The sequence below is a fragment of the Hypanus sabinus genome, chromosome 23, assembly GCF_030144855.1.
Source record: "Hypanus sabinus isolate sHypSab1 chromosome 23, sHypSab1.hap1, whole genome shotgun sequence".
Taxonomy (NCBI): Eukaryota; Metazoa; Chordata; class Chondrichthyes; order Myliobatiformes; family Dasyatidae; genus Hypanus; species Hypanus sabinus.
In genome coordinates this window covers 14,593,307-14,606,705 of record NC_082728.1, presented here as the reverse complement: position 1 = coordinate 14,606,705, position 13,399 = coordinate 14,593,307, and the positions used below count along the sequence as shown (strand labels likewise).

At 37.5% G+C, this 13,399-nt stretch overlaps 1 protein-coding gene across 1 annotated transcript in view; it reads left to right on the top strand.

Moving 5' to 3' along the window:
• LOC132380342 (dynein axonemal heavy chain 17-like) overlaps positions 1–13,399 on the top strand; it is a 247,591-nt gene that overhangs the window by 205,290 nt on the left and 28,902 nt on the right. The window contains 6 exon segments of the mRNA XM_059949089.1: positions 567–759; positions 2,830–3,065; positions 5,885–6,007; positions 8,398–8,602; positions 11,281–11,445; positions 11,923–12,063. Coding sequence (XP_059805072.1) covers positions 567–759; positions 2,830–3,065; positions 5,885–6,007; positions 8,398–8,602; positions 11,281–11,445; positions 11,923–12,063 — 1,063 coding nt within the window.

The following is a 13,399-nucleotide window of genomic DNA, read 5'->3' as shown; positions in this document are numbered from 1 at the left end:
CTTTCTCCTGAAAAGTATTCTCTCTCAAAATCCATCCAGTAGATTAGATTTGGTTTGGACCCCACAGACAGTGAATTCCAGATCCCAACATTTCTCTGAGATATAAAATCATTTCATCTATGTATATCTTTTACTTAAAAATGTTATTATTATCCTCAGAACTTTTAACAATTTGTTCTAAACCATTCACATTCACAATTGATTTATATCAATTTTCTATATCTCTCTTGGTTGGTTCTCTCCATAAAGAACCACACCAGCTTTTCCAGTCTAACTGAAATCCCTCATTCCTGGAACAACTACTTACAGAGTCAAACGCATCTTGTCTTCTATTTTTAAATAAGCATGCAATTGGGGGGACAATCAGTGACCTTTTTGGGTTGCTTTGACAGAAAAAGGAGGAAATTTTCTGTGGGTTGCCTTTCCACACTGTTAGTCTGTGATTTAGAATAGATTGAGTAAAATATTCCTGCTCTTTTCCTCATTCTAATTATCCTAGTGGAGACAAAAGGACAAAAGAAGAAAAATAGATAATATTTCAGTTAAACAGTTTTGATTTCTTACAGACTGGTTGGAGGTTTGGTATCAGAGAAGATCCGTTGGGGTGAATCTGTTGCACTGTTCAGGGAACAGGAAAAGACATTGTGTGGTGATGTGCTCCTTGTTACAGCATTTGTTTCTTACGTTGGATATTTCACAAAAAAATATAGGAATGAACTTTTGAATAATTACTGGATGCCCTTCCTAGAAAAACTTGAGGTACAGATTTGCTTTAAATTGCTTAGAGAACTGTGAATTGATGACATTCATTCAGAGGCTTGGCTATTGCTGTTGATATTATGCATTGAGTACTGGAACACACAATGTTAAATATTGTTTATTACTTGTGCAGATTGAATTTATTAAAAGTAACTCTGTAATATGAGAGACCAAATGATAAATTATTATTATCTTCTCTGGCAAAGAGAAGGATTCTGGAGGAACAGGGGAATTTCAAAAGTTACAGAGGAAGGACAAAATGATAATGCAAAGTCACAAAAACAATAAACGTGTCAGGCAGGGTACAGCAACTGAACAAAATGCTATACCTTCTTAGAGTCAGGACATTCAAAAATGGTCAATATAGAGCTGAAGATTCTTTTTCTGAATACATACAGCCGTCATAACAAACCTGGTGAATAAGAGGAAGAAATAGAAATAACTAGACAAGATCTAAAGCAAAGTGATCAATGATGAGAATTAAATATTTTTGGAAACAAAGTGCTTGAGTCCAGTCTGAAGCCAGGGTCTTGAACCTAAATTAAGAAACAAAACATCACTCTATTGGGTGAATTGGTTCTGATAGATGAGTGAATGACTTTTCTAAAGAAATCCCTTTGACTATTCCTGCTTTGGTCTGAGATGACTGATGAGGCTGATGTAAACACTTCTGAAACTTGTAGTTGGGTAGTTTGTAAGATGGTGTGCTTCTTCCATCATCTTGAAGGACTTTGATACGTGGATTCTGTGTCACTATCATCCCCAATGCTCCTTTGAACAACCATGGATTGGAGATTCTTAAAGGTCAATGGGCCAGCAACGGCAAACATTTTAAAAAACGAATTCCAGAAAAACAATTCAAACTTGCATCCTTTTTTCAGTGAGAAAATGTGTAATTTAGGTAATTCTTCCTGTTCAGTGTCCTCATTGTTATCTTTACTGTGGTGATCAGATTACAATTGTCTTGAAACAGAACATATTACACGCAAAAACAAATGTTACTTAATTTGAATGCTTTTTGACAGAATGTCCATCTTTTGGGAAGTTAGATGCATCCAGATGTCATGTTTCTTAACACAAGCTTCACTTGCTCATTATATTTCCTACAAGTGATGACATCATCAATGTGCTCATCTTATTTTAATTATTTAACAACAAACATTGTATCAAAATGTCTTGACCTGTGACCCTCATGCTTAACTCACTATAAAATGAGAAGTATATTATGTTGAAAGGAGTAGCCCACCTCTCCCCTGGGATATTACTTTTGTGTTCAAAAGTCCTCCTGTGAAATTTTTATGAGGAAAATAAATCAATACCTGCAAACATCTGTAAAGATTATGGTTTCTTTGAATTGGTAAGTGTTTTTCACAGATCTCTTGATTTTTAGCCTGATTTCTTGTACTGCTGATTTCAGAATTTTGGGCCATTAGACCTGTACCTTGGTCAGGAAGAGTTTTCACTGGGACATGCACTGTTATCTCCCCCTTTTTCCTATCTCCGTTGTTTTCCCTATTTCTCCCATTATTTCTTATGTCCAAGCTATGTTTGAAGAAATTTGCTCACTTCTTGTAAGTCAGTGTGTGAATGATTCTATAAAAAAAAAACAACCATCTGTGAAATGCTCAGGTCAGAGTCCAGAATAGTTTTTTAAAAAGAGCAATTCATCAGAATGATCTCTTGCAGCAGAATGCACTTTTTGTTTCATTGTGAGTTAGTGTGAAGGTCATTGGTGAAGCTCTTTTGATCTAATTGCTGTTATTAATAACTAAGTCAAGCCAAAAACAGTTATGGCATCATCAATTGTTTTGTGGCATCTGAACTGGTTTTAGCACAATACCTATTTTTTCACACCAAAAATGCATCAAATCCAAATACTAGACACATTTTCTAAAGGAGTGAAAAGATATTATTTGAAACTTTAAATATATTCAAATAATTGCACACAGATATTTTAATTTCAAATCTTAATATAGGCCTCAAGTATGTAAATATTTTTATACTTATGATGTGAGTTCCAATCAGATTTCAAGATATTTACAATATGACTTTTTGGGGAAATTGTTTTAGGTGCCAATACCAATTACTGAAAATTTAGATCCAATTTCTCTTCTGACTGATGATGTTGATATTGCTGCATGGAATAATCAGGGATTGCCAAGTGATCGGACATCATCAGAAAACGCTACAATTCTCTGTAATACAGAGCGTTGGCCTTTAATTATTGATGCACAGCTGCAGGGCATTAAATGGATTAAGAAAAAATATGGAGATGATTTGAAAGTAATAAGACTTGGACAAAAAGGGTATGTATGTTAGTTGAAGATTAAATAATTGAAAATGGTTTACAAATAGTTGACGCATTAAGTTTTGCTTTATTTCTTTACTTCCCAGATGAAAAAGTTTTTTTTTAAACTTTATTTCAGAATACATCCCAGTTTTGTGTCGTTGACCGCTAATGCCAGCATTACTCTCCCAGTAAAGAAATGCTTCTTAACATTCTTCCAGAATATTCCATATTCCATTCATATCCCTGAGCTGGTACATTCATGCTGTAGCCATGGACATTGTTTTGGATATATCTGTACTTTTGTAGTAGCTGTCATAAATTCCATCATCAAATTATTCTGGATGTTGTTGTTTGCATTTAGTGAAATTCAGTAGTGTGGTCTCTTTAGTGGAGATCATTGGATAGTTTCCCTATCAATTAAGTTTGGTGATCACAGTGTTGAATATATCTAAGATTGATTGTATGTACTTTAACTATAGCATTTTCTCAGGACATTAAACATATTTTATTTTCTGAGTAAGTTTGAAGTTAATTACTTAACAATAGATTATTTACTGTGATCCATAGACTTGTTCTATTTCAATTTTATTGATTTGGGTTGAACTGTCAATGCAATATACTGTATAAAATAGTATTCTAAGGGACCTTTTGAAATGCCTGTCATCTAGACTGGTGTATGTTTAGTCAGTAGTTATCCAGATTAGTTGTTATTATTTTTTAAATATGTCTGTCATTTCCAGTTTAGTAGCACTTTGTCAACACTAGACAATATTTTAGAAACATAGAAAACCTACAGCACAATACAGGCCCTTCGGCCCACAATTTTGTGCCGAACATGTGCTTACTTTAGAAATTACCTAGGGTTACCCATAGCCTTCTACTTTTCTAAGCCCCATGTACCTATCCAGGAGGCTCTTAAAAGACCCTATCATATCCACCTCCACCGCCGTCGCTGGCAGCCCATTTCACACCCTCACCACTCTCTGCGTTTAAAAAAAACTTACTCCAACATCTCCTCTGTACCTATTTCCAAGCACCTTAAAACTTTGTCCTCTCATGTTAGCCATTTCAGCTCCCGAAAAAGCCTCTGATGATCCACGCAATCGATGCCTCTCATCAGCTTATACACCGATATTAGATCACCTATCATCCTCTGTCACTCCAAGGAGAAAAGGCCAAGTTCACTCAACCCACCCCCATCAGGCATGCTCCCAAATCCCAGCAACATCCCTGTAAATCTCCTCCGCACCCCCTCCACATCCTTCCTGCAGCGAGGCGACCAGAACCGAGCACAGCACTCCAAATAGGGCCCAACCATGGTCCGATACAGCTGCAAAATTACTGTACCTCTTGGCTCTCAAAATCAATCCCATGGTTAATGAAGGCCAATGCACTGCAAGCCCTCACAACCACAGTCAACCCGCGCAGCGACCTCGAGCATCCCTTGGACACGGACTCCAAGTTCTCACAGATCCTCCACACCACCAGGAGTCCCTCCATCAACACTATACTCCACCATCACACTCGACCTACCAAAATGAACCACCCTACACTGATTGGGGTTGAACTACATCTGCCAGCCCTCCATCCCATCAACTGCAACCCCCGACAGCCCTCCACACCATCCACAACCCGTGCGACACCAGCAAATCCATCAACCCCTCCCTCCACTTCCCCATCCAGGCCATAACAGAATATTTTAAATAGAATCTACTGAACGTGCTATATTGGCAAGATATACGCCCTTAATATCGATCTGCTGTCACTCACTAGCTGCAGTTTAGTGCTTAATGAAAAGGCAATTATGTATTGCCCATCCCTAATTGGCCTTGAAAAGATGATAGCAATCTACCTTCTTGAACAACTGCAGTCACACTCCAGGAGTTAGGCTCAGTGATGGTGAGGGGCTGGTAGCGTATACTGCGTGCCAGGATGTTGTGTGATTTGATGGTGAATATGCAGGTGGTGGGGTTCCTATTCGTGTCCTTCTAAGTGGTAAAGGTCTTGGGTTTGAGAGGTACTCTTGGAGTAAAGGTTGAGTAACACAGAGCATTTTATAAATGGTATACCCTACAGCCACGGTGTGCTAGTGATGTATGGAATCAGTGTTAAGGGTGGTGCATGAAGTGCCAATCAAGCAGGTTTTTGTCCTACAAAAGTATTCCAACAAACTCATGGCTGGTAGATTTGTAGTAATTTATTACAAGTAGTAAGTACAGCAGGATAGTCAATATAACATAGAAATACAGTAGAGTCAGCACGAATTAAGCAGTCTGATGGCCTGATGGAAGAAGCTGTCCCGGAGCCTGTTGGTCCTGGCTTTTATGCTGCGGTACTGTTTCCCGAAAGGTAGCAGCTGGAACCGTTTATGGTTGGGGTGACTCAGGTCCCCAGTGGTCCTTTGGGCCCTTTGTTTTTGTGACATTAAGGGAGAGGTTGTTTTCTTGACACTACTGTGTGAGGATGATAACTTCTTCATTAGCTCCAGGATATTCAACCTTTGACCTCTTGTATCTGAAGTGTTTATGTGGGCTGGTCAGTTTGTGTACCTGGTCATGGCGAACGCCACAGATGGAAGAAGTTTGCTGATGATGCTATTGATGATACCATGATGAACACTGGGCAACTTGGTAAACTTGACACTTCTTGGACAAGTGAACTAGTTATTAATAATAACCAGTTTCCCATAAACTATCCACAATGCTTTTAGACACATGTAATGTGCTTACTTAGATTATGCCCAGAACCTGGCATGATCTAACTTCTAGCTACTGTTATCCCTAAAACTATTATTTTAAATTATACAAACAAGTAATATTTTTATTGGGTATGCAGATATCTTGACAGCATTGAAAATGCTGTATCCAATGGAGATACTTTATTACTTGAAAATATTAGTGAGACCGTGGAAGCTGTGCTGGATCCTCTCTTGGGAAGAAACACGATCAAAAAGGGAAAGTAAGATTATCTGTCATTTACTCTTTAGATGTCATAACTTGTTTGTTCAATTTACAAATGGGGCATGAATTAGAAGTGGAGAAGGCCAAAGTGTTTGTATGAACAAATTTTTAAAAAATAAATGAGAGTAGTGGGACAGCATAGTGAAGGGGAGAAAAAGAGCAAATATATACTATAGAATTTGAATTTAAGGTAAGAACTATAAAAATAAATCAGACCTCAAGACTCTGAGTGCATGAAGCATTTGGAACAAGATAGATGAATTATTGGTATAAGTAGCATCACATAAATATTATAATAACTCTTACAGAGACATGGTTGCAAGGTAACCAGGATTAGGTGCTCAATAGTTTGGATTAAAAGATGTTCCAAAAGAGACAAGGGATGGCTTAGCAGTGTTAATTAAGGAAGAAAATGTGTCTGTTTCAATAAGGTGATTTATCATTCTTTTAATGCACCACAGCCGTATAATATACAGTAGAATAGTTTAATATAGTAGTTCCAGTTTAAGATGGTGCTACTGAAGGCAAGGGACAGCTTACTGGTAGTTTAAAAGGCAAGAAATTTGACTAAAAATATTATTAATAACAACTTTTCTGAAGTAAATTGTGGTAAACTATTACTGGAAACAATGAAGAGGTGAGGAAAGGCGAAGTGAATTCTAGGGTTGAGCTGTGTTGTGCTGGAGTTGGAGTGTGCAATTCAGGGAGGGGGAATTGACACAGAAGTTTTGATGATGTCCAACTAACCCATGTGTGATGTTGGAATTCTCTAAGTGCTGAGCTATTTTGGAGAGGTCAAGGCTTTGTAGTGTGGACTAAGCCTGGAGAGTTTCACTGTGGCAGGTCATGGGTACAAATGCAAGGCACAATCCACCAATTGGACAATTTAAATGCTGGTTCAGATAGACTGGAAGGACAGGGTGTTGGGACTGGAGGTAAGGGTTGGACCGATTTTGCTCATTCCTCCATGATGTTATTTCTCTCTCCATGACACTGTGAGACTGCCTTGGCTGCTGTGCTTTGTGCCCGTGAGGTTCACAGTGATTTGCCCCACTCATATAGTGAACTAAGAGCGAAGCTTGGGCCTATTCAGATCTAAGTGCTCAACATGGTTTGAAATACTGTTGCTTGCTTCAATTGTTTACATGATCAGTATTTCTTTTCTCTTTCACTGTGCATTGGGTGTTGGGCTTTTTTTAAATTGGGTTGTTATGGGTTTCTTGCTTTGTAGTCACCTGTGAGCAGACAAATCTCAAGGTTGTATAATTTATGCATTCTTTGACAACGTGTCTTTGAATAAAGTACTATAATATAGTATAGCTGTATCTGCTCAACATTTTGATATCTCTTCACACCAGGAAGCAACCTCATCAACCTTTCTTGACCCATCTTCCTTAAATTAGTAAACAAAAACAGTACAGATATTCTGGGTTTAACAACACAAAGAAACCATGATCTCTCTATGCAACAGCATTCTACAGTCTCTGCTGTTTGAATCTTCTTTCAAAATGGATAACCTCATGTTTTAATTTTAATGTTATACTGCAGTTTTTGTCCATTCACTTAACAGAAGAACGTCTTTTCACAGGCTCTCTGTTTGTCTTTACAGGTTGCTTTCCCAAGCACATTTAACTACAAAGTGCTTGATCACTTTCATGGAAGTCTTTGGCATAGATTATAAATGTCTGATGCCCCTGCATTGATTGATCCCTGTGGCACACCACAAGTTTCAGCTTGCCAATTAGAAACTGACCCATTTTTTCAATGCTATTTATAGTGATTAGACAATACATTAACAATATGAACTCCTTTGCAGTAACCTTTCCTCCCTGTCCTACACAGCCATTTTACACATTACATAGCCATGACATGCTGCATAGTAGGTATTTATCTAGAAATGGCAAGCAGGATATATCTCCTTCTGAGTCATTAATATGACAAAAATAAACATGCTTGCTGCAGATATACAAGCATGCAGATAGCCCCCAGATATCCTGCACTACATACATGAATTACAAGGACCATAGAATTAGCAGCAACATTGCACAGTGTGGTTTCTCAAGAAAGCTTCCATCATTCAGTAAGATCATGGCTATTCTAATCTTGGCCTCAGCTCCATGTTTCATTTGAATCCTAACCCGTGACTCCTCTGAATATCAATAATCTGACCAGTTCACCCTTAAATATGTTCAGAGGTTTGGTTCCACCTGCTCTCTGGGTATAAAAAAGATAACTGGTATGATCTCTATCTCGTTTCTCAGAACAAGTACAGATAAATTGACAACAGGGTTGCATTTATATTTATATCTATAAATATATTGTAAAGTTGAGCACAACTTATTCTATAACCTGGAGATTTAAATAATTATTATTTTACTCTTGGTTTAGATATATTCACATAGGGGATAAAGAGGTTGAATATCATCCCAAATTCAGAATGATCCTCCACACCAAGTATTTTAATCCACATTTCAAACCAGAAATGCAAGCTCAGTGCACTTTGATTAATTTCCTTGTGACAAGAGATGGTTTAGAAGATCAGCTACTAGCTTCGGTGGTTGCAAAAGAACGTCCTGACTTAGAACAACTGAAGGTACATTTTAAGTACACAAATAAAAAGGCAAATTTGTAGAAATACACATTTAATGAATATCTTAGAAAATTTGTCACAGTAGTATATTTTCCATAACGTTGCTCATTCAGATCGAGCATAAATTTTATGTTGTTAATATAATCAGATCAGTGATATTTTTAATATTATTCATGAAATTTGGCAATACTTTTGAAATCAAATGAAATTTTCTTCTTAATTATATTGATGCAACAGTAACCTTGTAACAGTGGTTAAGTTTTTTAAAAAGCAGCACATGAAGTGCAGAGACAGTCAAGTGTTAACAAAAGGCAATAAAATGGAAGAATTCAAGGTTCGTAAAGGGTGAGTAGCAGGTGATAATAATCATAAAGAAAGAACAGAAATGGCTAGCTGCATCAGAAAGATAGACACATTTGATTACTCAACAGATAAATGGATTTTATATACAGGGCAAATTGAACAGTATTATGAAGCAAATGAAATAACCAGTAAGAAAGGAGTACCAGTTCTTTTTAGTGTATTGGGTTTAAAGGCGTGTAGTTTGCTTTGACATTTAACTGCTCCAACCAAACCTGCAGAAGTCAGCTTTACTGATATTGTGAAAGTGAGGCAGGAACATTTAGAACAAAAACCATTGTTGATTGCTGAACACTTTAGATTTCAAAAGCAGAATCAAAATGAAGGGCAGTCCATTACAGCGTATGTGGCAGAATTGAAGAAGTTGTCTGAGCATTATCAGTTCAACAAAGGGCTTGATGATGCACTGAGAGATTGTTTAGTTTGTGGAATCTTACAAGAAAGGATTCAAAAACAGCTCCTGACTGGAGTACAGCTTACATTTAAAAGAGCAGTTGAAATCGTTGTTTCAGTGGAAAGTGCAGACAGAGATGCAATTGAATTGCAATTAGGAATGAAAGTAATCATTAACAAAATTGCATTGTCTAAACAGAAACCAGCATTGCTGAACAAATTGTGTTACCATTGTGGCAGAGACTCACATAGACCAGACCAATGCAAGTTTAAAGGCATAACTTGCAGAAAATGCAACAAATTTGAACACACACAAAAAGTATGTTGGGTAGACAAAAATAAATGGACTGCACAGGGAAGTGAAAAAGCTAAGAAGTCAAGTTTCAGTTTAAAAAAGAACATCAATCTGCATGATGTTGATGAAAAATACGATAATGGTGAAAGTGGCCCAGGACTGCATAACTTTGAGATTTACAATATGAAACTAACAATAGACAAGGAATATAGCTTACACTGGAAGTGAATGGCAATTTAATTAATGGTGTCAATGGAGATAGGAAAACAGAGGATTCATCAGATGATGTTGCGGGTGAGGAAACCAATAGGAGACATCAAATTGTAAAGGGATTAATAAAGGAATACTCCATTGAACCAAATAGTCTTCTCAAGATCAAGATGCACAAACTAGAAGTAGAAAAGGGACAGAACAGATGGAGGGAAAGAAAGTGAATGAGACAGAATGGTGTGAAAGAAAAGGAATGGGAGAAAGATAAAGAAAGTGATCAAAGTAGATCCAGAGAGAGGAATGGGGAGGAAAGATCTCTGGAGCTGTCAGAACCATTTCTTGTAAATTCAGAGTCAACTCCCACAATCACCACAGAGAAGACTCCAGAACCTGAGATTGTTTCACTGCTACATGTCTCACCTGCCAAGCAGAGTGCTCCCCTTGTCTGGAAAGACATTATCCTCTGAGAGTAAAAAAGACTCTACAGCATTTAAATTTTAAAATTTACCATGCTGTGGATATCTGTATATAGTAGCTGTATTGTGATTTGCAGTTGTAGCTAAGTAGGAAGGAGTGTTGTGTATTTAAGTAATACTTGAATAATCTTGGATGTACATATACTGACTAAGCATTCTTGTTTGTTTAATTAATTCAATACGAGTTATATGTATAAATACCTGTATTGCATATGTCATCACATTACCACATGATACGTGCGTACCTTGCTTAAAGTAAACACAGAATCGCATTTCAGACTCCCGTGTCTTCCTTTGCATTTGTTTAGTGTTTTGAAGTTTCAAAACTTGGCACTATTTGTCCCTCTGAATATAAAAGATCCCTTAGCAGTTCTGAAGAAGAATGCAAGAGTTTTCTGTGAATCTTGGCTGATAATTCTGCTTTGACTGACATTGGTGAAGCACAGATAGTTTGGTTGTGTTTCTCCTGTATTTGTATCCTAGTTGTTTCCAGATTGTCTGTTATACTTTTCTAAATTCCAGAAATATGTATGCTTTTAGGACAGATCAAGAGTTTTATATTATCTGAAGTGTTGCCAGGGCAGGTAAATTTCCTACAGGGAAATTCTAAAAAGGTGCCATTTATAAATTGTTCTTAGCAAAAGTTCTATTGTTAACAAAATGTCTTCTGAAGGATACTTTTCTTTCACAGTATATTGACTGAGTATTTCAACCAGGCGTGCTGCCCTCATCAAAACTTTTGTTGATGTAATTTACTAACAGTTAATTAACTTAAATCGTTGAATGTAATATTAGATTTCTCTTAACGGAAGAGCAATTCTGGAGATTACATTTGTATTTCTACTAAATTTCAAATAGTTAAAATTCTCTGCCAAAAGTGCATTTTTACAAAAGCAACCATATGTAGAAGTTTTGTTAAGATAAGACAATTATCTCTAATATTTCAGGCGAATCTTACAACACAACAGAATGAGTTTAAGATTGTTCTTAAACAATTAGAAGACTCCCTTCTTGCTCGACTTTCTGAAGCCTCAGGAAATTTTCTTGGTGATACAGCTCTGGTAGAGAACTTGGAGACAACCAAACTCACTGCTACTGAAATAGAACGAAAGGTTGGCTGGCGTTAATGGTGTTACAATTCTTTATGCTGTATAAACTGTTCCTCCATCAATGAAATTTATTCAGACATTTGAAATATTTCATAGATCTAATTCCACTACAATCAGAGGCCCCAAACATCTGTCTTTTGGAGCTGCTTTTGCTGGATTGATCCATTAAAGAAATATGTTTGAAACCGTAGTACTCACTGTATTTCACCATTAATATTCTGAATCTCCACTCACAAAAAGATACTTTACATTTAATTCATAAACTAAACTGTGACTGAATATAGTGTGTTTTCAAATTCATTTTTATGTAATTCCTTTATCTAAATAACTTAATGCAGCTGTCTTTTACTTAACTGAGATTTATTCTCTATTTGACTTTTAACTGTGTCAACACAATCTTTTGCTTTGAAAACAGTGAAACAGTAGTTGTTGCTGTTAACTGCACGAATGTATTAATTCTCATCTTTTGTATTTTTGCAGGTGGCTGAAGCAAAAGTTACAGAGGTTAAAATAAATGTGGCAAGAGAAAATTATAGACCAGCTGCACAGAGAGCATCCTTGCTCTATTTCATTATTGATGACCTCAACAAGATCAATCCTATTTACCAGTTCTCTCTCAAAGTAAATGTTTGTTAAGCCCAAGAATTAATAATGGGGAAGAAACTGTTTAACGCCTGTAATAGAGTGGGAAATTTGGAGATTGCTGAATGTGCACAAGCATATTTGAGCTGGTACTACACTATCTACTTGGTCTCTTCATTGGAAATAGCTTTGGGAATGTGTTGGGGAGATGGAAAATTTGTGTCACTGCCTACATCTAAAGGTAGCCTTCATCTCAAAAAGTGTTTTGAACAGAATTCTAATTGAAATGCAGAATGGCTAGAAAAGTTCATTTCAGCTTAAATGTGTTAAAGAGCGATATGTACAATATATCTCAAAAGTAGCAATGGTTAATTTGCAAATCAGAATGCTAAACTATAAGCATTATAAATTTCAAGCTCTTGTTGCTTGTTGAGTGTTCCAGTCAGTGATATTGTTACCTAGATACCAGATAGGTAAATTGTATAATCCTCGTGCCCAGCAGGATCACAACATGTTGCTGCATGTGGATACACTGCAATACCACAGGAAGGGCTCTCTTTAGTTTGTACCACTGGATTAGAATAGCTGGTGGAGAAGCTCAACCAAAGCAGTCCTCCTTGTACTAATATTCTCAAAAAAAATATTTTTTCAGCAGTTTGATCAGGGCATGACTGCACAAGTGCGTGGATGTCAACCAGTGAGAACAGTGGGAAGAGTTTAAAAGGAGACAGTGTTAAAGTGGGTGACAGAGTAGGAAGGTTTTAGCTCATTGGGGCTTTGGCGATAACGGGTCAAGGCAAGGCAGGTTATCTGTGTAGAATACAGACAGGAAGAATGTGTGTGAGGCCAGTGTCCTGTGCTGGGTGTCAGATGTGGGAAGTCCTGGAGACTCCCAGCCTCCTGGGCGGCCATATCTGTGCCAGGTGCATCGAGCTGCAGCTCCTTAGGGGCTGTGTTAGGGAACTGGAGATGTAGCTCGATGACCTTCTGGTCAGGGAAAGTGAAGAGGTGACAGAGAGGAGCTATAGGCAGGTAGTCACACCAGACAAGAAGGAGACAGACAAGAAGCTCAGAGACCTCGGCCTTCATCCTGCCTTGTGCAGCTGGATCCTGGACTTCCTATCAGACTGTTGGAAGGTGTTAAGAGTGGGCTCCCTCACCTCTGCTTCTCTGACCCTCAACACTGGTGACCCTCAGGGCTATGCCCTAAGCCCTCTCCTTCATTCTCTGTGTACCCATGTCTGTGTTGCCACCCACAGCTCCAATCTGCTAATTAAATTTGCTGATGACACTACATTGATTGCCCTCATCTCAAATAATAATGAGGCAGCCTACAGAGAAGTCATCACCCTGACACAGTGGGTCAAGAAAATAA